Below are 27,400 nucleotides of genomic sequence, written 5' to 3' on the forward strand. Positions count from 1 at the left end.
CCCTGTATCATCAGACTCCACTATCAGGAGAGAAGCCTGTTTCTCCCCATGTAAATCTGTGATTGGCGTGCTTGCACTGACCTGTGCTGGGGTGCTTGCCTGTCACTGAGCTGCTCCCTTCTGGCGGCCGAGGGGACAGGACATATTGCTTCCTTGGACCAGTCAGGCACCTCCCTGGAGTGGGAAAGGGTCAGTTCCCCTATGCTTTATGGCTGAGAAAAGAGACACCGTGGCTTTCCCCCAAGGAAAATCAAGTGGTCTCAGCAACAGCGGGGACAATGAATGACAGGGGCCAGGAACTTCCCAGCCAGTGTGCCCCTCCCACCACCAAGCGAGATCCCAAATTGGGCAGTACAGAAGCAGGAGGAGCCACTGAGTAGCAACAGACAAGTTGTGACACTTGCTTAGTTAATAGATCCTTCAGCTTTTTCATTTACGAACGCAGCTGAGGAATTTGCACATTTCAGATTGCACTGGGTGGGAGTTCTAGCAGCCCCTCTGAAAGGCAGCCTGCCTCCCATCTGGCCCTCCTGCCTGCCACCAACTAGCAAGGTGAACAGTGCCACTTCTTCAGCAATCCCCAGACTGACCACTCACCTGGCCCTGGATTGCTCCACACTATCACAAGCTCATTAACCTCCCAGTCCCCTGGAGTCAGCTAGGCCAGTTTAGCTTTATCACTGCCCTGCATGCTTGGGACTCAGACCCAGGGCAGCAGAGGCTTGGCCAGGACCCCACATGGCTGTGGAGCAGAAGGAGGAAGCTGTGGGTTTCGAGGGCCCAGCTGATCAAAACAGGCCCTATCTTTTATCCAGGAGCTGTGAGCTGACCTCTCTCCCTCCTCCCTGTCCGCGTTCCCACCGTGTGGCAATCAAGGCCCCTCCAAACACACACTGAGAGCGATAGCACGTCTCGCTGGCTATTAATTAAAAAAATAAGTGGGGAACAGTTGCTGTTCATTTGCTCGGCTCCCTGCTCACAGAACCATTGCAGATTACCCGTGCTAATTAACAGAGGGCATGTGCACGCGGGGAATGCACCATTTTGTGAGTGACTGATCCGTGGCAAACAGTGCTGCAATCAGCCCCGGAGGGCCTCAGGAAGCCATTCCGAAAGGTGGCCGTTTATTGATGGCATTCACGCAGGCTCTCAGAGCAGACAGCCGACGCAGGAAGGAGGCAGGCATTAAAACCAATGAAGGAGAGAAACAGAAAGAAACAGACACTTACAGAGCACATCCAGGGCCGGGGCTCGTGATAGGGCCTTCTTAGGTATTGATATCTTGTTTAACATCTGTGACAGGATTATCACATAGATGGTGTCATGTCATCTTCCCCAACCAGGCCGAGGGATGTCAAGTGACTTGTCCAAGGCCAGGGGGCCATGTTACCTACTATATCAGTCCACCAGGGCTGCCATAACAAAATACCACACACGGGGTGGCTTCAACAACAGAGACTTGTTTTCTCACAATTCCGGAGGCTGGAAGTCCAAGATCAAGGTGTTGGCAGGTTTGGTTTGTTCTGAGGCCTCTCTTTGGCTTGCAGACAGCTGCCTTCTTGCTCTGCCCTCATATGGCCTTTTTCTGTGTGTGCATCCTCGGTGTGTCTGTGTGTCCAACTTTCCTCTTATAAGGACACCAGTTAGATTGGATTAGTGCCTCCCACAGCCTCATTTTAATTTAATCACCTATTTAAAGGCCTTATCTCCAAATACAGTCGTATTCTGAGGTACTGGAGATTAGGGTTTCAACAGATGAATTTGGAAGGGGTAAATTCAGCCCGTAACCTTTTTTTTTTTTTTTTGAGACTGGGTCTTTCACCCAGGCTGGAGTGCAGTGGTGTGAACACAGCTCACTGCAGCCTCAACCACCTGGGCTCAAGCAATCTTCCTGCCTCAGCCTCCTGCGTAGCTGGGACTATAGGCATGTGCCGCTGTGCCCAGCTCATTATTTTTTTTAATTTTTTTGTAAAGACAGGATCTCACTGTGTTGCTTAGGCTGATCTTGAACTTCTGGCCTCGAGGAATCCTCCGAGCTTGGCCTATCAAAGTGTTGGGATTACAGGCGTGAGCCACCGTGCCCAGCCTTAGCACGTAATGCCTACTCAATTCAGCAGATGTTGTGACAAGCTTCTGGGCACTGAACACTGAGTAGTGGGGGAGAGACGTGCATGTTCAGGCAGAATTCAATGCTTTTTAGACATTTTTATTTATTTGTAAACTTTCAAACAGAATGCTCACACAGTGCCAGTTACACAGGGCCTCTATTTTGAATGCTTTACAGTATGAATGCATTTAATCATTGTAATAACCATAGGTAGTGGGTGCTATTCTTATCCTCAGTGTACAGATGGAGAGACTGAGACCCTGAAGGTTAACTAACTTTTTGAAGGCAGTGGTGGCAGAGGCAGAGCCGAATTCAAGCCTGTCATGACTTAATCCTTTGGTGTTATTTTTCTCTTCTTTAAGGACAAACAGAGAATGAGGGCAGACGAGATCAAAGATGCCATCTACGTGACCATGGAGATCCTGTCCAACTGGGGCAACTCGTGGTGGGTGGGTCTCACAGAAGTCGAGTTCTTTGACTTGAATGACACAAAGCTTTATGTGTCGCCCCACGATGTGGATATCCGGAACACAGCCACTCCTGGGGAGCTGGGCCGCCTCGTCAACAGGAACTTAGCTGTGAGTGGAAGGGACACTGGATTGCTTCTTGGCTATGTATTCCCATGCATTTTCTCTGCCCTTGATAAATCTGTGTTAAGGGTATGAGTGGAGGGAGGGGAAGAACAACAAAATCTGGCCAGGTACGGAGGCTCACACCTGTAATCCCAGCACTTTGGGAGGCTGAGAGAGGCAGATTATTTGAGGTCAGGAGTTCAAGACCAGCCTGGGCAACAAGGCAAAACCCTGTCTCCACAAAAAACACAAAAAATTAGCTAGGCATCATGGCTCGTGCCTGTAGTCCCAGCTACTTGGAAAGCTGAGGTGGGAGGATCTCCTGAGCCCAGGGAGATTGAGGCTGCAGTGAGCTGTGACTGTACCACTGTACTCCAGTCGGAGCAACAGAGTAAGACCCTGTCTCTAAAAAAAAAACAAAAATAGGCCGGGTATGGTGGCTCACACCTGTAATCCCAGCACTTTGGGAGGCCGAGGCGGGTGGATCGCTTGAAGTCAGGAGTTCGATACCAGCCTGGCCAACATGGTGAAACCCTGTCTCTACTAATAATACAAAAATTAGCTAGGTGTGGTGGCACATGTCTGTAATCCCAGCTACTTCTGGAGGCTGAGGCAGGAGAATCACTTGAACCCAGGAGGCAGAGGTTACAGTAAGCCAAGATTGCAGTAAGCCAAGATTGTGCCACTGCACTCCAGCCTGGGTGACAGAATAAGACTCTGTCTCAAAAAAAAAAAAAATAAATAAATAAAATCTACCAGGGTTATTCATTTGGGCAAAGTTGGGGAGGAGCCTGAGGGAGTGGTGCTGGCAGAGGCCCCAGACACTCTCTCCCTAAGCTGTTTCCCAGCCCCTGCTCTGTGGGTTTTTCTTGGGGGAGCCAATTCACCTGCTTTTATCCACCTTGCAATTTTCCACAGTCACCATCAAACACTGGACCTCAGGGGTCATTAAGGTTAATGGATGTTCTTTGTAGTTGAAGAAACTACAGCTTGGAGAAGGGCATTGACTTGGCCAAGGTCATGCAGCTGGAAGGTAATGGAGCCAAGTTCACATCGGGCAGCCTGGGCCAAGACCCTTGCCCACACCCCCTCAGGACCCTGCTGCCCTAGGTCGTGAGGTGCACGCTCTACAAACGTTGAATGTTTCTTTCCTTTAAATATCCAACAGAGCCAGGTACAGTGGCTGACACCTGTAATCCCAGCGCTTTGGGAGGCCGAGGTGGGCGGATCACCTGAGGTCTGGAGTTCAAGACCAGCCTGGCCAACATGGCGAAATCCTGTCTCTACCAAAAGTACAAATATTAGCCAGGCGTTGGGGCACACACCTGTAGTCCCAGGTACTTGAGGCTGAGCCAGGAGAGTCGCTTGAACCTGGGAGGGGAGGTTGCAGTGAGCCAAGATCGTGCCACTACACTCCAGCCTGAGCGACGGAGCAGGACTCCGTCTCAACAAATAAACAAACAAACAACAGAATTTACAAAAAAAAGATCGGGGAGGGTACTGGCATTTTTTCCTTCCTGCTACTTGCAAGTTGCACACAAGAGACTGTGAGCTAAACTGAGCCAGAGTAGCAGCCACGTCATCTTTGCTATGCTGGGCCTAAGCTTCATTCACAATTATCTCCTTGGAGACCTGGGAAGATGTTGTTATTGCGTGATCATAGCTCACTGCAGCCTCAAACTCCTGGGCTCAAGCTGTCCTCCTGCCTCAACCTCCTAAATAGTTGGGACTACAGGCACACAACACAACATCTGGCTAATTTTGTAAAATTTTTTATAGAGACGGGGTCTCACTATGTTACCTGGGATGGTTTCCCTGGCCTCAAGTGATCCTCCCGCCTTGGCCTCCCAAAGTGCTGGGATTACGGGCATGAGCCAGCATGCCCAGCCTTTGCTGTTATTGTTATTATTATTAATAGTATTAATACCACTGGGAAAAGTAGTTAGTGTTATTCCCATTTTAAAGAAGAGGAAACAAGAAAAGGGGTTTTTGAAATCTCTGGTTCTAGAGACCCAGATTCTGGTCTTGCCTCTGGCCTCAGCAACTTGCCTGCCTTCTCTGAGAGTGGGTTTTTCTGCCTGCTGAAAAATGGGAGATTGGGTCAATCATCTGTTCAGATTCTTAGATTTCCAGCAGCAGAAACTGAGTCCAGCTCAGTTAGCACATGTTTAAAAAGTAAATGTGTTTCAATTCTTTTGAGTAGCTAGTGTACTCACTGCCACGCAGGCCAGGAGAGGACGGGCCTTGTGGAAAGTTGGGGTTTTAGGGAGCATCCTGGAATACTGGCCACCACGGGTGTGGTTTTCTTTTGGGGGTGGGAGATGAACAGGAGCATGTGAGATTCTTCTGGAAAGATTCTTCTCAGACTTGAGGTTCTGGGGGAGATCATGCTGTCCTACTTAGAGAGTTGACTGTTTGGGCCTTTGTGTGAGTGGTCACTTCCATGGCATTGGAAACCATCACTAACTTATGTCTTAAACTGGGTCATGACTCAAGGTTGGGGGCTACTTTCAGAGAAGGGAACAAAATGAGAAGGGGAGATGGAGAAAAGGATAAAGCTTCATTCCCTTAGTTCATACAACAACCATTTATTGAGATGCCTCAGCAGTGTCGGTTGGCTGGTTGGTTTGTCCTCGCAACTCTCTGCTGGAAATAGTCTCAGGAGAGGAAGGCTGATGGACCAGACCGACTAGGGCAGGACATCTTGATGCCAGTTCCACCAAGATGCCCCAGCGGGGCAGGAAAAGATTCTCCCTGAAGGAGTTCAAGATTGCTTAGAAAAGGTATAATATATGTCACAAATAAAAATAAAAATTAAGAAATTCAGGATTGCCACTCAAAAGGTGGGCTGGATGCTAGATAGCTAAGAAGCAACAACTGTCCCCAGGGTTGGACTGGGTGGCTCTGAGTCCCCTTCTAGATCAGCAGCTCTGTGATCTCAGCCCTCAAAAGACAGTCCCTGAGCTGTGGATGATGGCTGCCTCGGTGCTGTGGCCTGGCCTATCCCTGCTCTGCCTCCAGATTCAAGGCTATAGGCTCCCATGCTTGCTGCTGGGACTTGGCCCAGCCCTCGCCACCCCTCCCCTGCCCCACTCTTGCAGAAAGCAGTGGCATTTTGGAAGCCTGCTCTCCAGAACAGAGCACACTATAGACAATAAAAAGCATCATTGGATTTGATGGGGACCGATTCTGATGATTGCTCTCCCTTTCTTCTGTTTAGCAGAGACTGGGGCGCTTTGCCATATGATGGCCCATGGTTTTGGTGGATTTGAGGTTTTTATTTTTTGGCCCTGCGATTGGGACATGAGGCAGCTGTGTCACCCTGGGCTGCTGGGTCTCTGGGCTAATCTACAGGAAGGCTGGATTCCCCCTTCTTCCTTGACATGGGGCTTCCCTGCATCCTGGGTCCCAGGCCCAGGGCTACTGGAACACACTGCCTCTCAGGACCATCTAATTGCACCGGCGTGTGGCAGCCACGGCCTGGTGCATCGCCTCGTCTAACCCTCACATGAACCTTGGGATGACTCTCCTCATTTTACCAATGAGAAAAAACAAGATGCAGTGAGGGAGAGGCACTTGCCCCAGGCCATGCAGCATGGCTGATAGAGCTCACCCGACAGCCGAGGTACCTAGAAGCGGAGGCTGGGTTTGAAAGAGAAAATGCTTCAGTGGAAGTGAATTGGGGCATTCAAAAGATGTGGGAGTGCCCCAGCCTCTATGGAAACTCCACCCTTCTGTGCCCGCACCATGTCTCTCATTGGCTGCATCTCAGCCCAAGGCCTCAAGATGTCTCCAGATTTATACACCCAGCCCTGCCTGCCCCTCTGAGTTACTGACATGAATGTCAACTTCCTGCTTGACATCTCTTGGATCTCTCCTGGCCATCTCAGACTTCGTTATTATTATTATTATTTTTAGAGACAGGGTCTTGCTCTGTTGTCCAGGCTGGAGAGCAGTGGTGCAGTCATTGCTCACTGCAGCCTCGACCTCCTGGGCTCCAGCCACCCCCCAACCTCAGCCTCTCAAGAAGCTGGAACTACAGGCACACACTACCACACTTGGTTAATTTGTTTTTATTTTTTATAGAGATAGGGTCTCACTATGTGGCCCAGGCTAATCTCGATCTCCTGGCCTCAAGCCATCCTCCTGCCTTGGCCTCCCAAAGCACTGGGATTACAAGCATCAGCCACCATACCCAGCCCATTTCAGACCTCAGAGATTTAAAACTTAAGTTTTGATTCCCCTGCCCTCTTCCCCACATCACTTCTTCCTCCAGTATTTCTTGTTCAGTAACTGGCATTGCTGTTGGCTCAGATGTACCACCTAAAGTCTTCCTTGATTGCCCTAGGAAATTATGGATTTCCTGTGAGTCTAGAATTATTTCCAAATAAAAAGTAAAAAAATATATATATATATGTGTATATATATATATATGTATTGCACACTTACATGTATTGGGGATTGATATGGTTTGACTGTGTCCCCACCCAAATCTCATCTTGAATTGTAAAAATATCCACATGTCAAAGGCAGGGCCAGGTGGAGATAATTGAATCATGGAGACAGTACATTTGGGCACAGTGGCTCACACCTATAATTCCAGCACTTTGGGAGGTCGTGGCAGGAGGATCACTGGAGGCCAGGAGTTTGACACCAGCCTGGGCAACATAGTGAGACCCTATCTCTACAAAAAAAATTAATTAAAAAATATTAATATGTTTGTGTATGTATATTTATGTGTGTATTTATATTTATGTGTGTGTGTATATATATACACACACATATTATATATATGTATGTGTATATATATATATACACACACATATTATATATATGTGTGTGTATATATATATATACACACACATATTATATATATATATACACACATACATATATCTCAGATTGTGCCCTTCCCCTACTTGAAACATGTTCACTGTGACTTCTGGTTACCCTTGGAAATAAAGCCCAGGTGTTTCCCCATGGCCTGGAGGCTCTCTGTGAACATGCCTCCACCTCCCCCTCTGCCTGCTTCACACACCCCTGCCTCACACACCCCCGCTTCACACCCAGGCTCCAGCAGCCTTGGGCCTGCCCTCTCTTCTTCCAATCCACTAACCTTATTCCTACCTCTCCAAAACCCTCTTCCTCCTGTTTTTCACATTGCTTCTCCACATTCAGATTTCAGCCCTAATATCACTTTCTCAGCAAGACTTCCCCTCACCCAACAATCTGGAGGAGTCCTGTTTCCTCCCACCCCGGTCACTATCACATCATCATTTTTCATTTCTTCAGAGCACATCTCACTGTAAGAAATGATCTTGTTTACATGTATATTATGTCTCCCCAGTTTATCTGAAAATTCTTATCTGTCCTGTTTACACTATATCCCCAGTACATAAAAATGTGCCATACATTTTTTTTTTGTTTTTTTAAGCAAAAACATAGCTTACAGTTTTTTGTTGTTGTTTAAGCTTACAATTTTTAAACTTTTTATTTGGAGATAATTATAGACTCACAGGAATTTGTAAAATAGTACAGAAAACAGAAGAACAATAGAGAAAGTCAATGAAATCAAAAGTTGGTTCTTTGAGAGGATTAACACATTGGCAAACCTTTAGCTAGACTAACCAAAAAAAGATGGGGGAGATTAAAATTACTAAAATCAAGAATGATAGAGGGAACATTGCTATTGACCTTACAGAAATAAAAAGGATTACAAGAGAAAATGAAATTAAGAAACAATTATGTTTACAGTAGCATCAAAAGAATAAAATACTTAGAAATACATTTAACAAAAGAAGTACAAAATGTATACTCTGAAAACTACAAAACATTGTTGAAAGAAATCTGAGATCTAAGAAACTGGAAAAGCATCCCATGTTCATGGATCAGAAGACAACATTGTCGAGATGGTAATACTTCCCCAAACTGACCTACAGATTCAGCAAAATCACTATCAGAATCTCTGCTGATTTCTTTGTACAAGTTGACAAGCTGATTCTACAATTTATAGGGAATTTCAAGGGACTCGGAAAGCTAAAACATCATTGAAAAAGAATAAAGTAGAACTCACACTTCAATTTCAAAACATACTGCCAACTCTGCAGTAATAAAGACTGCATGGTACTGGAATAGGATAGACATGTAGATCAATGAAATAGAATTGAGCATCCAGAAGTAAACCCATGGATTTATAGTCAATTGATTCCAACAAGGATACCACAACTGTTCAATGGGGAAAGCATAGTCACTCAAAAAATGGCCTTGGGACAAATGCGTTTCCACATGTGAAAAAATGAAGGTAGACTTCCACCATATGCCTTATGCAAAACTAACTCAATGGACAAAGACCTAAATGTAAGAGCTAAAACTTTGAAACTCTTAGAAGAAGACAAAGGTGTAAATCTTGATAGCCTTGAATTTGTCAATGAAGTCTTAGCTATGACATCCAAAGCACAAACAACCAAAAAAAAGAAAAAACAGATAAATCAGACTTCATAAAAATTAAAAACATTTTTGCTTAGATGACACTGTCAAGAAAGTAAAAATACAACCTACAAAAGGGAGAAAATATCTGCACATCATATATCTGATAAGGGTCTAATATTCAGAATATACAAAGAAAAAAAACCGTAATGACAAAAAGATGAACAACCCAATTAAAATATGGCCAAAAGACTTTGAATAGACATTTCTCCAAGAAGATGTACAAATGGCTAATGAGCACATTGAAGATACTTGACATCATAAGTTGTTAGGGAAATGCAAATCAAAACCACAATGAGATATCACTTCACACCCACTAGGACAGCTGTAATTTTAAAAAAGAAAAGAGAAAATAAGTATTGGTGAGCATGTGGAGAAATTGGAACCTTCATTCTTTGCTTGTGGAAATGTAAAACAGTGCAGCCCCTGTGGAAAACAGCTTAGCAATTTCTCAAAAAGGTAAATGTAGGGTTACCCATGACCTAGCAATTCCATTCCTAGGTGCATACCCAAGATAACTAAAAACATACGTTTATTTAAAAAAAAAAAAAATTTGTACATGCATGTTCATAGCAGCATTATTCAGAATACCCAAAAAGTAGTAGAAACAGCCAGATGTCCATCAATGGATGAATAAAGAAAATGTAGTATTTTCACGAAATGGAATATTATTCAGCCCTAAAAAGGAAAGAAGTATTGCTACATGCTACAACCTGGATGAACCTTGAAAACATTATGCCAAGTGAAAGAAGCCAGACACAGAAGGCTATATGTTGTATAATTTCATTTATATGAAATGTCCAGAATAGGCAAATCTGAAGGCAGAAAGTAGATTAGTCATTGCCAGGGGCTGGGAGGAAGCAGAAATGGGGAGAGACTGCTAATGAATGTGGTTATCTTTTGGAGGGTGGTGAAAATGTACTGGAAGAAGATAATGGTAATGGTTGAACAACCTTGTGAATATACTAAAACACCAGTGAACTGAATGCTTTAAAGTGGCGAATTTTATGCTATGTGAATTATATCTCAATTAAAAAAAAAAAAAAAGGACAGAGAAATCTTACACACCTTTACCCAGCTTTCCCCAGTGGTAAATTCTATGTAACTGTAGTACATAATCAAAACCAGGACCTTGACATTGGTGTAATGTACAGACCTTCATACACACTTGTGTGTACATGTATATAGTTCTATGCAGTGTTATCACATATGTAGATTTCTTTCTAAAGATACAGACATTGAGATACAGAGCAGTTCCATCACCACCAAGGAGTTCCCTTGGGCTCCTCTTGTGCAGCCACACTTCCCCATGCCCAGTCCTGACAATGGAAACCACTGATCTGTTCCTCTACCTATATGTTGTCGTTTCAAGAATGCTATGTAAATGGAATCATACCATTTATATAGCATTTTTTTTTTTTTTTTGAGACGAAGTCTCACACTGTCGCCCAGGCTGGTGTGCGGTGGGGCGATCTCGGCTCACTGCAACCTCCACCTCCCGGGTTCGAGCGATTCTTCTGCCTCAGCCTCCCGAGTGGCTGGGACTACAGGCACGTGCCACCACACCCGGCTAATTTTTGTATTTTTAGTAGAGATAGGGTTTCACTATGTTGGCCAGGCTGGTCTCGAACTCCTGACCTCGTGATCCGCCCACCTCGGCCTCCCAAAGTGCTGAGTTTACAGGCGTGAGCCACCGCGCCCAGCCAATTTATGTAGCATTTATGTCATTACCAGAGTTGGTAACCTTTCTGAGACTTGCTTTTTTCGCTCAGTGTAATGACCTTGACATCCTTCCAAATTGTTGTGTGTGTCAGTAGTTTGTTCCTTTTTAATGCAATAATTTATTAAATTGGAGCTACTTCTGAGGGCAGCACAGTATCTCCCTGCGGGTTGCTATTCAGTGTTATGTTAATGCTGGAGTTAAAAAGCCACCTTTGGTTTAGGAGTTAGAAAGTTACCTGCTCAGAGAAGCCTTCTTTAACCATCCATTCTAAAATAGCTGTTCCATGGGCCATTAATAATTCTCTCTTATTTTTTTCCTAGAATGTGTCCCTGCTTGATTTTTTTTTCTTGGAAACATTACCTGTTTGCCTTCTCTCATAGCACAGAGCTGCTAGGACCTGGTGGGTCAGGTTCCCTTGCACATGCCCTGGGTCTGGCTCAGCATCAGTCCCCCAGGAGGGACCCTGTACAGTGTTTGTTGGGCAAGTTATGGAGTAGATGTGTCAGTGCCTGCTTCCACCCTTTTGCCCTAGCACTTCAAGGCATGCTGACTGCTTTTCTGAATGGCAGCATTGAGATTTCTTTGCTGGAGGATTCTTTTTGTGGCCTCCAGGGCCCGCTTTACCTCCCAGACAGAGAGAAATAGAAGCCCCCGAGGAGCAGCACTCAACCAATATTGGTAGCCCCGTTGGTGCAGTCACTCTGAGGCCTGTTCCACCCTGGCTCCCAGATTCCCTGGGGGGATTAAGCTCCAGTTGCCCACAGGAGCAGCTGTCTTGATAACAAACCCTTTATGAGCCACCTTCCCTGACTTGTCTCGCTTCCCCACTCTCCCACTGATATTTTCTGCTCTGTCTAAATAAGCTACTTACACGTGGATCCTTGCCTCAGGGTCTGCTTCTAGGCGAATCCAGAGACAGAATGAATTAATGCATGAAAGATGGAGGTTCGGATCCTCACTCCACCACATAGGCGCTGCGCAACCTTAGGTGATCCCACCCCTCGCTGAGCTTTGGCCTGTTTTGGTCAGTAGCACATGCGTTACAGCAATGCCCACCTCCTGGGGTTTCCAAGTGAAAGAAGCCATGAACCAAGGGCGGTAACAGCAGCATAAAGGCACCTGAGTCTCGTTCTGCGGTATTCCTTACCCCCTGTGTTGGGGAGGGAGGAGCTGCAGACGCTCTGCCTCCTGCCCTAGCACCGAGGGGTTTTCCCAGCATGTGCCAGGTCAGCCCTGGGCAGCTTCCCATCAGCCTTTCTCTCTCAGATCCTGTCTGTGGAGAGAAAACATCAGAAGGCTGGGTTGCTAATGAGGCCTAGAGTTATCCACAGGTTAATGTTCTTTGACTTTGAACACCACAATTCCCACTTAGCCCTCCTGTTATTCCTCCTGCTGACAGAAATGTGAAGGGAAATCAATTACAGTCCCCTAGCCCACATCTAAGGGTCAGCCATCAGTCTCTTCCTTTGTCAGGCAGCCACAGTGCCCCATTTTAGGCCCCCACTCAGCAAAGGAATGAGACTCACCCACTGGATTTGGGGATGTGGTTTCTTGACCCCTCGCAGCTGCCCAGAGCACTAGAAGTTCTTGTAGAGCTGGAGAAACTTGCCAGAATAAGTCAGAACCCCTTGAACTCATCGTTCCCCCTTAACAAAAGCCACCTCCTCCCTCCTGAAAGGCACCATTGTCACTGAAACAAGTCCCCTTTGTCCTCCACCGCAGCTGGAGCCTGGGCCTCCCATCTCCTGGGGGCTGATAAAACCCCAGATCAGCCAATCCACCCTCCCTGGCTCTGTCAAGTAGCAGGCACGTTCCTGGTGACGGGGAGTCTGTTGAGATGTTCTCAAATGCAGGGTGATGCCCCTTTGAGATAAAAGGGACAACTCAGCCAGTGTCAGGCCTGCGGAGGTTGCCTATTGGCAGATGGGACTTGCTGCTGCTGCTCAGCCCCTAAACAAGGACTGCAGACTCAATGCCTACAGGGGCCAGGCCAAGGCAGAAGAGGGAAGCAAGGTGGATGTGAAGCAGTAGGGAGTGGTGGGGACCGTGGAGCCCTGGGAAATGGCGGGCTTCAAGGGCTGCACACTCTTGGCTCCAGGAAACGGCCATCAGGGCTCCTGAGCTGCCATGTCTTCCGAATCTGCAGAGGGGTCGGAAATCTGGCTGTTTGGAGAAATCTCCCCCCTCCACCACCACCTTTTTTTGAGACAGAGTCTCACTCTGTCACCCAGGCTGGAGTGCAGTGGTGCCATCTTGGCTCTCTGCAGCCTCCACCTTCCGGGTTCAAGCGATTCTCCTGCCTCAGCCTCCCCAGTAGCTGGAATTAGAGGCCCGCCACTATGCCCGGCTAAATTTTGTATTTTTTTTTTCTTTTAGTAGAGACGGGGTTTCACTATGTTGGCCAGGCTGATCTCGAACTCCTGACCTCAAATGATCCACCCTCGGCCTCTTAAAGTGCTGGGATTACAGGTGTGAGCCACTGCACCCAGCCCTCATTTCTTTTTTTTTTTTTCTTAGAGACAGGGTCTCACTGTGTTGCCCAGGCTAGAGTGCAGTGGTACCAAACTCCTGGGCTCAAACGATCCTACCACTTCAGCCTCCTGAATAGCCAGAACTATAGGCAAATACTGCCACACCCTGCTAATTTTTAAAATTTTTTTGTAGAGACAAGGTCTCTCTGTATTACTTAGGCTGGTCTCTAACTCCTGGCATCAAGTGATCCTCCTGCCTCAGCCTCCCAAGTCACTGGGATTAAAGGCATGAGCCACTGCATCTCTCTGAATCTCCCCATTTTTAAATGTTGGCAATGAATTTGTGTTTGCTTTTTTGTTGTTGTTGTTGTTTACACTGAATGAACCAAACAAATACCTCTGCAAGCCAGATGCAGCTTACAGTCTCTTCTCTGTTTGTTTTTGTTTTTTTTTTTTTTTGGAGACAGAGTTTGGAGTTCAATGGCACGATCTCGGCCCACTGCAACATCCACCTCACGAGTTCAAGTGATTCTCCTGCCTCAGCCTCCTGAGTAGCTGGGATTACAGGCATGCACCACCACGCCCAGCTAATTTTTGCATTATTAGTAGAGACAGGGTTTCTCCGTGTTGGCCAGGCTGGTCTCGAACTCCTGACCTCAGGTGATCCACCCACCTCCACCTCCCAAAGTGCTGGGATTACAAACATAAGCCACAGTGCCTGGCCTACAGTCTCCTCCCTAAAGCTTTAATGAAAGCGCAGATATTAGGAGGCACACTCCCTGTGTGCATTCATGTAGTCATTTATTTATTACACAAAGGGTTTTGTTCTTTTTTTTTTTTTTTTTTTTTTTTGGCGTCTTCCATGTGCCAAGGAACTATGCTAAAAGCCTAGGATTCTGGAATAACCAGACACAACCCCTTCCCTTGAGCTCACGGCTGAATGGGGGCATGACATGGACATGAAAAGAGATGATCGTGGGACACCGAGGTAGGCACCAAGCTTGGGGACTGCAAGTAGCCGAGGGCACTTGGATTTAGCTGAATTCCCCTGATTGAGAAGGTTAGGAAGAGAATTGCAAGCAAGCAGAGGCCCAGCCTGTGCCAAGGCACTGGGTCAAGCCAGCGTGGACGTGTTTGGGAGCAGCTGTGAGTTTTGTCCCAGTGGAGAGTGAATAGGTATTGTAGAAAGCCAAGAGGAGGCGGCTGGGGCTGAGAAAAGTCCCCTGGTTTGGCTTTTTCCATCTGTACCCAAAGCACTCATGACATGCAATTTTGTCAGTGGGAATGAGAAAGGCAAGGCGTCTCTGTTCACCTGCCCCTGGGGCCTCCATCGGGGGGAGTCTGCAAACTGAAGCCTCCAAGCTTGGAAACCCTGAAAGGAACAGAATAAATCCCAGGGCTCAGTGCCCTGGCCCTGGCCCAACCAACGCCTGAGCCAGTAGCTTTCTTTCTTTTCTATTTTAAAATTTTAAAAATTCGTCAGGGTTTTACAAAAGAAAATCAAAGGCTCTGTTTGCCAGGTTAATCAAATAGCGTCCCATCCTTCTCGCTAGCGTCTTTCCCCTCCCCCAGCGCTCTCCTCAAAGCCGATTAAGTTGATTAAAATAAAGCCCGCTGCATTTTAAATTCCGTCTGGTTGGCAGATCAGAGGGGTCCGTGTGGCAGCTTTGTGCAGGGGGTGGGATGGGGTCAGTAGCCTGCTGTGAAGTGCCGTCCAGACGGGGTGATCTGAGTCCCCAGCCTGGGTGATGGCAACGGGGTGGCCTGGCTGTCTGCCCTGAGCCCTCACCAGGCCTCTCCTGGTTTTCGTGAGCCAAAGAGCCACTGCCATTTTACTTTGGGGAGAGGCAGAAATGTGCCTAATGATTTCCCTCTCTTGCTGGCCTTCTAGGGCAAGAAAGACTCCTCCCCGTGGACCTGCCCCTTCCACCCACCACTCCAGCTGTTTTTTGTTATTCGAAACACAAGACAGCTGGGGGACTTCCGTCTGGCCAAGATCAAGGTTCGGAATTACTGGACGGCTGATGGCGTAAGTAACGGGCGCTGGTTCCCCACTGGGCACTGGGTTGATGGAAGCACTTAGCAGTTTGCCAATAGCCTGATTCCTAAAGTTGCAAAATGGATACATGGAAGCCCCGCTGGCCTTGTGTGTGCAGCAAGAGCCTGCTGGCAGGTTCACACTGCATTCTTATAGCCCCCAGGGACAGAGCTTCCGGCTGCTGGCGTTGGGAGGTGGTATCAGGCCACCCTTGGGGGAACTGGAAAAATACAAGCTGAGACTTAGTTTTACAGATAAGGAAACAGAGACACAGAGAGGTTATGTAACTTGCCCCAAGTCACAGCCAGTCAGTGTCAGAATGAGAATGTGAACGTCTGCATTTGGACTCCAGGCCCTTTCTCTTAGCCTTCACTTCTCAAATGTTAACTTGCACTGACTCATCTGTGGAATCTTGCTAAAATGCAGGTTCTAATTCAGCAGGTCTGGAGCAGGGCCTGAGATTCTGCAGGTCTAGCCAGCTCCCAGGCGTCCCAGTCTTCCTGTTCTGTGGACCTCACTGTGTCTAGCCAGGCTCTTAACCTCTGGCTGTTGTGCCCCTCTGGTTCTGTTTTTTATTTTTTAAAAGACTAGTCAAGTACAGTAATGAGAAGGGGCGATAGAATGGAAAAAGGAGTTAGATCTGTAACTGACTGGGATCAATTGAGATAACTTGCTACCTTTGGACCCACCACCTCGGTTGCAGGGTCCACGCCCTCCTTTCTAACCTCACATTATCTACCCTCATGCTGCTGCCTGTGCCCACACCCTTTCCTTCCTTCTCTGGGCTGTTTTTCGTGCACTCATAGTTCCATCAGGGAGCTAAATAGTGAGGAAGGACAGGAATTCACTTGGCCTATCTACCCCTCTTACGGTAGACATAGGGGCAAGGGTTGTACTTTCCTTTCAAATCTGTAAGGGAAGTGATCGTTCAAGTGAGATTATAAATAGGAACGGAGCCTCACCTTCAGTCTTGCTAGAGACATTAGGGAGTGGTGGGGACTATGGCAGACTGGCAAGCCCATGCCCTAGGGAAAGGGAAGCCACTTTTCAGCTTCAACGAAGGGTTGCTTTGTAGAATACCAGCCAGTTCTGCTAGATCTTCCCAACATGCCCAGTGAGCTGGATATCTGAGTTTTGACATGAGCCTTCCTTATGTGTAAATGTCAGTAGCTAATTTAAGTTCTTTTTAAACCACCATACAATTCAAACAAAACTCTTCTTTGGGCTGGAACTAGCCTGCCCTAGACTGCGTGGAGCGTGGAGAAAGGAGCCCGCCTCAGGCTGGGAGAGATCAGGGAATGTTCTTGAAGGAACACACACCTGAGCTGTGATGGCAAAGGACAATGGCAGTCAGCCGAGGCAGGAAAGGAGAAAGTGTGTCCTGGGTGGAGGGCCCTGCGTGTTCACAGGCACGGAAGTGTGAAAGAACACAGCCTCCTAATTAATCGCTCCCTTCAGTCTGTCTCCAGCAGCCACCAGGGAGATCCAATCACACATCTCCGCTGCTTCAAACTCTCAGAGCCCTCCCCTTGGCCCAGAGGATCAAGGTCAACCCCCTGAGTGTGACATCAGAGCCTCCTAATCCCCTCACGCCAGGCCCTGCCTCTCTCCTGTCAGAATGCAGGCTGCCCTGGCTTTCCACCCCCTGAACATAGTAGTGATACCTTTATCCCTGTCCCCCCACCCCAGGCCCATCTCACTCAACTCAGAATGCCCGTCTCTGCCTCATATTCCTGGAAACCCAGACATCACTTTCTCCAGGAAGCCGACCCTGCCCCCTGCCCCTTGCTCTTCTCTGGGACCTCATGAACATGTTCCACCATCTCCTGACCAGAATTTATGGCTGCTTTCCCAGGCCACCATGGACCCCTTAAGAGTCATCTCCACCCCTGCCCTAGTGAAAGGAGAAATACGTGGTTGATGAATGAATGAATGAATGAGCTCATGTTCCTAATAATCCATAAGCAGTTGTGTTATCCTTACTGATATCCAGATGAGAGGATAGGAGAGGCTAGGTGGCTTGCACAAGACCACATGGCAGGTTGGAGGCAGAGCGGGGAACCTAGTCCCAGAGAGGCAGTACTCCCTTCCTCCCTTCCTCCCTCCTCCCTTCCTCCTTCCCTCCCTCCCTCCTCCCTACCCTCTTCTGGAATGGGCAATGGAACAATGCCAGCTGCCCACACCTGTGCCCGGCAGCTCGGCCTTGTCACTGAATATATATCTCAGGGCAAGGAAAGCAGATTTTATGTGCAGGATTACAAGAAAGATAAGCTTCATCCCTTTTGGTCAGGGCCTGCCTTTCTTCTTTAACCTATGCTCAGCCTTCCTTGTGCTTATAGAATTGTTTAAAAAGTCACAGAGTCTTAAGAGTCCCTCAGGAGCATGGGGTGTCATCACAGGTGCTTGGGGAAGCTGTTGGCTGCAGGGATTTGAGAGCCGAGGTCTTTCCACACCCAGGGTGGAGTGTGGAGGACTGCAGTTCCTGCCAGGGCACCGCTTATGTAACACACACCCATCTGTTGCCAGAATTTACCAGGAGCAGAAAAGCGCAAACAAATGCAGCTGCAGGTTGGTTTGATTTAATATTCTCCAGAGGATGCTATTACTGTGTGTTTTAGAGGAGATAAAATGAGAGTTTATAGGAAATATAGCTCGGCCTGGTAGACATGGCTTGTTAATACAGTGTTTTGTGTATGGGAATCTGAAGAAGAAAAGTTAAATGTGGGCAGCTAATCCAACCAGGGCTTATTTAGAACGGAAGAAAGGAAGGGACTAGAAAAAGGGGAGTCTCTTTTTTTGGGAAATGTGCTGCCTGTGAAATCCTCATGCTAGCATTTATGGGCTCCTTTCCCCTAACTTGGTGATGCTGTAAGTGTCAGCTGGGCCAGAGGAGAGGGATGGGAGAGGTGAAGTGAGGACGTGGAGGCTGCGCCGCCACTACAGCAGTGCACAGAAGGCAGCACACAGATGCCTCTACTTGTGACAGCTGCCATTTATTGAATGCCGCAGGTATCAGGCACGTATAGGCACCCTGTGGGCACTCAGTAAATATTCAATTCATGAATGAATAACTGAACAAATGAATCATCTCAATTAACCCCCAGTGATCCTATGAGGCAGGTGGTGGTATTTCCCATCTTATAGATGAAGAAGCCAGAACTTAGGACAGTGAGATCCCAGATGGCAAATCGGCTGTGTCTCTTTTGCCAACTCGGATGAGAAACAGCTTGCTGAAGTGCTGTCCTGAGAAAGATCTGGAACCTTCTTTCTGGTTCATCGAGGAAAGAGTGTGATGATTGATCAGCCACGTCTGCCGTGGGCTCAGGAGGATGTGATAACGTGTGTCGTATCTTTTGGTGTTCCCCAGATTAAGTGACTTGCCCAGCTAGCAGGTGGTAAGAGACAAAGCCGGGAAGGGAAATTTGAGGTCCGCTTGTCTTTCTCTGGTTTTTCACAGCACTGCTTCTCCTGCAGAGTGGCATCTGTTGGGAGGAAGAAACCGATAGTCTCCCTTCTATAGTAGGTAATAACTCATCCAAAAAGTGGGCTTCCAGCAGCTCCCCATGGTCCATCTGTTTGCCTTTATAATAGTCATGTTAGTTATGTGTGACAGTACAGATAAGCACACCATCCCCATCATCACCCACAGCATCACCATGCAAGTGCTGCCTCCAGCCTGGTCACACCAGGAAGTGGGACAGCAGTGAGCATCCAGGCAGGACGGGCACCCAGGGTATATTTTATATACAGAAAGGCACTCGTTAAATTGTTTTTGATAAATGAATGCTACATTTCCCCAGGGGCATATTTCTGTGACATGTCATGTGGTCTAGGCCAGGGGTCCCCAGCCCCCAGGCCACAGACCAGTACCAGTCTGTGGCCTGTTAGGAACCAGAGTGCACAGTAGGAGGTGAGCACCGGATGAGCCAGCATGACCGCCTGAGCTCTGCCTCCTGTCAGATCAGCAGTGGCATGAGATTCTCATAGGCATGGGAACCCTACTGGGAATTGCACATGCGAAGGATCTAGGCTGCACACTCCTTATGAGAATCTAATGCCTGATGATCTGAGATGGAACAGTTTCATCCCAAAACCATCCCCACCCCTGCCACCATTCATGGAAAAATTATCTTCCACAAAACCAGTCCCTGGTGCCCAAAAGGTTGGGGACCGCTGGTGTAGGCCACCGCTGCTCGCTAGAACTTTCTGCGATGGTAGACATGTCCTGTATCTGCCCTGTTTGGTACAGTAACCACTAGACACAGGTGGCTGTTGAGAATTTCACAAGCAGCTAGTGCCACTGAGACACTGACTGCACTTTACATTGTAATTAATTAATTTTAGTTTTAAGTAGCCACACATGGCTGGTGACTACATAGGGGACCACATGAGTCTCAGTGCTGAGGGTACAGTGGTGAACAAATAGACAAGGCCCTGTCCCTTCTGTTGGGGAAGGGACAATAAACAAGGATACAACGAATAATGTGATTTCAGGTCACACTAAGTGTTCCGAAGACAATAACACAGGACAGTGAACGAGGGCCACAGGGAGGAGGAGGCTGGGCTGCTTGGAGCCAGGTGGCCAGAGGCCTTCCCCGAGCTCAGTGATGACCAGGAGCAGCCATGGGGCATCTGTGGGAAGGGCATTCCCCACAGGGCACAGCAGGAGCAAAGGCCCTGCGGCAGGAATTCGAGGACTGTGGTTTCACCAAGTGGCTGGAGCATGGGGAACAAGGAGTGTCATGAGAGGTCCCAGAGGGAGGTGGGGACCAGATCCTGTGGGCCAGCAGGTTTGGATCTGATTCGGAGACAGGCAGAATATAGTATGGTTAGAGCCAGCCCATCTGAGACCATGTGGCCTGGGGCAGGTTACCCCACATCTGTATACCTCAGCTTTATCTGAAAAATGGGATATTGTCCAGTGAATGTGTGTAAAGTGCTCTGAATTATTCCTTGACCTCCCGCCCTCTGTACAAGGGTCAGCTGTTAGTGTCATCGCCGGAGGCTTGTTAGCAGGGTGACATGATCTGATGGAGGATGTTTGTTTGTTTGTTTGTTTTTCTAGACAGTCTCTCTCTGTTGTCCAGGCTGGAGTGCAGTGGCGTGATCATGGCTCACTGCAGCCTCGACCTCCTGGGCTCAAGCGTTCCTCCCACCTCAGCCTCCCAAGTAGATGGGACTCCAGGTGTGCACACCACACACAGCTAGTTTTTTTTTATTTTTTGTAGAGATAGGCTGGTCTCAAACTCTTGGCCTCAAGTCATCCTCCCACCTCAGCTTCCCAAAGTGCTGGGATTACAGGCGTGAGCCACCGCACCCGGTCCTGATTGAGGAATTTAAAAGACTACTCTGGTTGATTTGGAGAATGGATCAGGGGGCAGAGGGAGCCCCGAGAGAGGAGGCTCAAGGCATAGAACAGCCTAGCTGAAGATGGTGGTGGCCTGGATGAGGGTGTCAGTGCTCTTGGGGTGTACTTTAGGTGGACTCAGCTCATCCTATGACCGTTTGCATTTTCAGCAATGCCTTTTTCTGGAAAGAAGTTTTCAAATGAATGCAAAAGTGAAGAGATTAGTTCAGTAATGAGGTGTGTATCCATCACCTGCTTCAATAATTACCAACATTCTGCTATTGTTGTTTCACGTATCCCCTTAACATTTGAAAGTAAATTGTAGCTATCACACTATTTCAGTCACAAATCCTTCAGTATACATCTCTAACAAAAAAAGACGTTTGTTTGTTTATTTTTCTGTAACCTTGATGGCACTATCATGCGTAGCCATAATTAATTATCATGCTCTGATACCCACTTCATATTTAAACATTCCTAATTCTCTCAAAATTGTTTCTTTTACACTTGGTTTGTTTGGATCTGATACAAACCAAGACCAAACATGTCAATGACTTGGAAGTCAAAGATGTAACCTTCATTTGGTCACCCAAGTCAGTGCGGCCTGATGGCTCTGCCCCATGGTGGGGTCTGGGTACTGTGGGGCCCGGGAAGTATGACGGGCATTTTAGCAGGGCAACTGGTGGAAAGGGGACTGACCCCATTGCGTGGGAAGCTTCCTGAGCTGTGGGCCTCAGGCTTGGTCTAGGCCACTGCCAATGGCCAGAGGGCGCTTTCCGTTGGGTGGGATGCAGTGAGTATAGTCTGTGGGCAGAATCCTCACTCAGGTAGGTACAGGCACGGTAGCCATGAGAGTTCCAAGAGGGTCAGCTTTAAAGCGGGTCCCCAGCCAGCAGGGGAAGGAGAGGTGAACAGAGAATTCAGCCTTTATTTATTTGTTTATTTATTTAGAGACAGTCTCGCTTTGTCACCCAGGCTGGAGTGCAGTGGCCTGATCTGAGCTCACGGCAAACTCTACCCCCTGGGTTCAAGCAGTTCTCCTGCCTCAACCTCCTGAGTTGCTGGGACTACAGGCACGCACCAACATGCCCAGCTAATTTTCGTATTTTCAGTAGAGACGGGTTTTGCCATGTTGGCCAGGCTGGTCTCAAACTCCTGACCTCAAGTGATCCACTTGCCTCAGCCTCCTAAAGTGCTGGGATTTACAGGCATGAACCACTCGGCCCAGCCACATTCAGCCTTTAAAGAGAGCAGCCCCACAAGAACATTGGGATTCAGAGCCAGGCTCTACTCCTAAAGAGAATGAAAGTGGACTCAGAGCCGGCATGGAAGCTGAGACCCGTGTCCTGTGCTGTGCAGAGCAGGTGGGTGGGCTGCAGCTGGAAGTAGGCAGAGGCCTGGGCAGGGGAGGGCTGCTCACCAAGGTGTAGGTGCTGACTGGCGCAGCAGGAGAAATCACAGATTGCCTGGAGGGTGGAGCTTCCCACCTGCCTCCTGCCAGGACTGACTCAGCAGCTGAGCCTGTTGATTGGAGTTCTCAGTAGCAGGGCTATTTTATCAGCCAGGATTCTCTTGGTAGCAAAGGACAGAAAACCCAATTAAAACTGGGTTAATCACAAAATAGAAGTCTTTGGCTCATGTAAGAGAAGACACTGGGTGGCTGGCTTTAGGTATGGTGGCATCCAGGAGTTCACATGATGTCATCAGGAATCTGCCTTCCTCCATCACTTAGCTCTCTTCTCCTCTGTGCTGGCCTCATCCTCAGGTTCCACGTGGTAGCCCCCAGTGGCATCAGGTTCATGTTTATTTCAGCAGCCCGCACAGAAAGAGACTGTCCTCATGAAAGCTGCAATCTAGCGCCCATTATTGGTCAGACCTGCATTGCTACCTGGGGTGGGCCCACATTATCCACATGAGGTGAAATTAAGAGAAGGTTGGATTTTCAATGGGAAATTGAAGTGCTGCCTCTAAAAGAAGGAAAAATCACCAGGGAAGATAGAAAATCATACCCAACCTAAGTCCTTTTTCTTTTTCTCTAAGAACATAGGAGTCACATGCTGTTGAATTTATTCATCAGCTCCCAAACTTAAACCTTCCTTGACACTTAACCACACATCAAAGCTGCAGGCCTGACCACTGGATCGCTATTTCCGGCCTTTCTTACTGCGAATGCACACCACTCCCACTTGGCACACCCAAACCCTGCCTGTCTGTCCACCCACACCAGGCTTCCTTCTCCACTTCCTTTTTCTGTCCACGTCAGCTCCTGGCTCACAACTTTGATCCTCTGACTTCCCTTTGCCCCTTACTGTCAGGCATTTCTAAGTCCTACCAGTTCTATTTCCAAAACTAGTCTCCTTCCCAATCCAGCTCGTCCCTCCCCTTCTGCCTGTTGCTGCGTGATACCTCATTCCCCTGTATCCCCATCCTCCCCTCCACTGCTCATGGGCTCAGCCCCTCCTCTCATCAGCAGAGGTTTGTCAGTTGCCCCAAGCCCAGGCGTTGTGCTGGGAATCAGCACTGATATGCTGCCTGCCCCTGCGAGCTCATGCCCAGGCAGGGGAGGCCCAGGGACCCTGCAGTGAAGGGGATGAGCCCAGGGCCTCCCAGCTGCAGAATGCTTCAGGGGAGCAGCCATGACTCACAGCTGTCGCAGCCTCCCAAAGCATCCTGGGAAGAAGGCTGGACACAGGCTGTGTACTGGTCACCAGATGCAGTTCACAGGTAGACTTCCACTGGATCACATGATGTTTTCAAAATTATTTGAATTAATAGCCAACATTTTAAAATTGGGAGGTTTTGCATGAAAATATGAAGTTTTTTTGCTTTTTTTTGGGAAACTAGAGGATCCCACATTTACACCTGGAAACTTGAGTGGAGCTGAGTCACAGCGACACCGTTATCCTTACGCTCCATTGCCTATCTCATTTGCGGTACTTGTCTGGACCCTGAATGCGTTTGCATTGGTGACTTCCACCACTCCCTGACCCCAAAACCTGACTCTCTGGCTCGTTCATGCTTATACAGCTTTGACCTCCCACTGGCCCCCATAAAACTCTTCTCTCCTCTCTGCCTTAGCTCCTGCCATCCCCAGAGCCTGGAATACCTGACCCGTCTTGTTACAAACCTGCCTTTCAAAACATTGAGGTTCAGCTTAAACCTGACTTCACAAACAAGCCTCCCCATACCCCTAGCCTGCCTTAGGCCCCTTGTGGGAGTCTCCAGTGACACCCTTCCTGGCACCAAGTCCCTGCTTCCTGAGGTGTTCCTTAGGGTTCTGAGCTTCTGATGTACAAACAGGCACCCCCGGCCAAGTCTGCCCTGCAGTGTGTTCGGTTTGGTCCTCACAGTGTTTACAGCTTATGAATTGTTTAATGACAACATTTGGAAATTGGCTTTTGATGACCTGGCAGATAGTCCCTCTCTTTCATCCACTGGCTGGAGCTGAATGCTCCCTGCTTCCTCTGGACTTGAGGGTATACGTCTTTCAGCTCACAGACCCCCCCCATGGCTGCGGTGCCACTAGCATTTGAGCATGCGACCCCTTCACCTACAGCTGGTTGTGAACTCTTCAAGGCGAGGACCCTGGCTTGCTTCCTTTGCATCCCACACAGGCCAGGACCCCCCACCCCCCACCAAAAGACCCCCATACAGTATGGGCTGCATTGAATAAAATTGCAAGAATTGCATGCCAGGGCCTCAACCCAAACTTAGCAGAGTTTTGACCTCAGAGTGCATGGGGCTCCTCCTATGGCTGCTGCCAACCTCTGCCAGAAACAGGGGGATTGACACACTGGGCCCTGCAGCGCAGTGTCTCTGAGCCAGGCCAACCTTGAGCAGCCAGCCTCGATGGGTCTATACATTTAGGTGCAGTACATTAGGTACAAGACATGAGGGTGGCTCCTGTTTCTTGCATATGTGGCAAGCGGTATTTAAAGCACTTTGCGTAAATCAGCTCATTTATTCTGCGCAACAGTCCTATGAGACAGGTACTGCAGTTACCAGCTCCATTTTACAGATGGGGAAACTGAGATACAGAAAGGCAGAGCAACTTGCTGATGATCACATGACTGCCAGGCAGTCTGGTGCCCATTTCGTGGCCCTGCCTTTCTTTTTCTTTTCTTTTTTTTGAGACAGAGTCTTGCTCTGTTCCCCAGCTGGAGTACAGTGGAGTGATCTCGGCTCACTGCAACCTCCACCTCCTGGGTTCAAGCGATTCTCCTGCCTCAGCCTCCCAAGTAGCTGGGATTACATGTGTGTGCCCCTACACCTGGCTAACTTTTTTGTATTTTTAGTAGAGATGGGATTTCACCATGTTGGCCAGGCTGGTCTCAAACTCCTGACCTCAGGTTATCCACCCACCTTGGCCACCCATCCTTGGCTGGGATTACAGGCATGAGTTACTGCGCCTGGCACAGCCCTGCCTTTCTATAGAGCGACTGTTGTCACTGGAGAGCCAGGCCCTGCAGGAGGGCAGCCATTACTCCACATGTTAGCGCCGACCCGGTATTGCCACACAGCCTAAATTTTTCAATAGAGGCCAGAAATGCACTTTGTTACGTGAAAGCTCCCAATTTGTAAATATTACTAATAATTCTAAAATTCTTAAATGCTTGTTGAGCTAAATGAGCATGGTTTCAGCCAGAGGACTACCAGTGCGTGAACTAATCAGATCCCATCCACGTTTGTCATCCTGAGTCTGTGATGCTGGGTGGGGCATGGCATGGTCTTCCCAGAGTGTGGCTTATAGTAGGTGTTTGTTAAATGTCTCAGTGTCTTACCATCTTCTTCTGTCCCTTCGAGGAAATTAAATTTCATATCACAAAGAATGGTGTTCATTGGCCTTCCTCCCAAGGGACATGTAAAAGACCATGAATGAAGGTCACTCCCCAATGAAACCAGAACTCCCTGTAAGTTTAGTGCCCAGAGCAAGACCTCAAGACAGATAGGAATAGCCCTTTCCCCTGTCCTTGAAGGTCTTGCCTCCTGGGGAGGACAAGCATGTGTCTGTGGACACTTGGCTAAGCAGTAGGTGCAGAGAACCAGGTTGCAAGCCCAACCCTGAAACCTCAGAGGAAGACTCAAGTCAACCAGAGTCAGGGAGGAGGGGGAGACAGGGAGGGCCAGGGGCTCCCTGGAGGAGTCAGCCCTTGAGCCAGGTCCTAAAGTGTGTGTGGCAGCACTCTGGGTGACAGCACCTCACTCCCCCATAGCCCTCCATATCTTGATAGACCTACAGTTAGGATAAAAGCAGTGGGTCCGGGAGACAAACCCTAAACCCCTGGCCCAGAACCCCTGGCTCCTTCCCGTGCTAGAGCCAGGACTTCCAGGCAAAGAGCTAGGAAGGACAGCAACCCATGCTTTTGCTCTGCAGAGGTGCCAGTAAATATTCCCAGCCAATGACACAACTCCCAGAGTGTGGGATGCCTGCAGTATGGGCTCCCTGGGCTGTGCCTGAAGTCCAGCCGGTGCACATCTGGGCCGACTCCAGTTGTGTCACCATGCCAAGGTGCCATTTGCCTTAACGGACCCACCTTGGCATGTAGTTTTTGGGCCTAGCCAATGCTTCGTTCCAGATGTTTGTTCTCAAGTTGTATTGGCTGTGCCAAAGGCAGGTGCTCATCTCCAGGGAAAGTGGCTTAAGATGCTAAAGCCCACAGCTCTGCTTCACTATTGCCACAGTGGAACCGTGCCGCCATGAATCTTTGTTGGGCAGTTGTGTGTTCATTGCAAGAGACATGCCATTCTACACTGGGGCCAGGGAGGAAAGTGGCCTTGCTGAGTTAATTAATTACTTAGATTGAAATAATATTGTATTAAAGATGCATTACAGTTTCAGCACTGTTGATTCTCGCCAACTGTAAAGAAGGAAGATAAGAGCAAAATGTGGGCCAGGAAAGGTGTTCCCATTAACTACAAACCAACCACAGAGTTTCAAAGTGTCCTTTTCAAAATCCATTGCAAAGGGTGTTTGAGGCAGCATGAACAAAAGGCATAAAAATAACTCTAGTTAAAGAAGGAAAAAAAATATTCACACCAAGGAAACAAGAAGGACACACACACACACATACGCAGAGAGAGAGACAGGGTTCTAAAGGTTAAGGTTAAGACATTCGGCAGGAAGGAATTTCATCGTGCACTTCCTGGAAGAAGACAGAACAAGGGAGAAAGAGCCTGGGGTTAAAGCCCTGACAACTGGAGGGGGAGGAATCAGGCTGGTTCTTGAGGAGAGAAAGGATTTTCCCTCTGGATCCTTTCCTAAAGGTGTCCTTTATACACAGCTGCGCTGAGGGGGTGCGGAGGAATCCAGACTCACAGAATCTTCCATCCTGTTTTCCTCATGGGGCAGATGTGACTCTCATACAGCCTCTAAGCACACCCTTGTGGTATAATGACACTTATGCGGTATATACGTAAATATGTAGAAAAATGTCTTGAAGGACTGGAACCCACACACATACACACACCCACCACCCAGTGGAGGTGGAGGTGGGGACTGGGGTGGGGTAGGAGACAGTTAGTCCATAAGGACTTATTTATTATTATTATTTTTTTTTCTTTTTTGAGACAGAGTTTCCCTCTTTTGCCCAGGCTGGAGTACAGTGGCACAATCTCGGCTCACTGCCACCTCTGCCTTCTAGTTTCAAGTAATTCTC

The 27,400-nt window shown here is 48.2% G+C and overlaps 1 protein-coding gene and 1 long non-coding RNA gene across 21 annotated transcripts in view; one reads left to right on the forward strand and one right to left on the reverse strand.

Annotated features, from left to right (window-relative positions):
* The window catches only part of KATNIP (katanin interacting protein), a 230,359-nt gene that overhangs the window by 156,733 nt on the left and 46,226 nt on the right, over positions 1–27,400 (forward strand). For all 20 annotated transcript variants that reach the window (XM_054533684.2, XM_054533683.2, XM_024233849.3 and 17 more), the window contains 2 exons: positions 2,470–2,685; positions 15,251–15,388. In XM_054533684.2, coding sequence (XP_054389659.1) covers positions 2,470–2,685; positions 15,251–15,388 — 354 coding nt within the window. The remainder of the gene's footprint in view (positions 1–2,469; positions 2,686–15,250; positions 15,389–27,400) is intronic.
* On the reverse strand, positions 11,500–12,731 carry LOC112129414 (uncharacterized). Its single transcript, XR_008514458.2, has 2 exons — positions 12,415–12,731; positions 11,500–12,161 (listed from the first exon to the last, which is right to left on the reverse strand). It is a non-coding gene; the product is annotated as an uncharacterized LOC112129414 (long non-coding RNA).

Source organism: Pongo abelii, chromosome 18, assembly GCF_028885655.2.
Source record: "Pongo abelii isolate AG06213 chromosome 18, NHGRI_mPonAbe1-v2.0_pri, whole genome shotgun sequence".
Taxonomy (NCBI): domain Eukaryota; kingdom Metazoa; phylum Chordata; class Mammalia; order Primates; family Hominidae; genus Pongo; species Pongo abelii.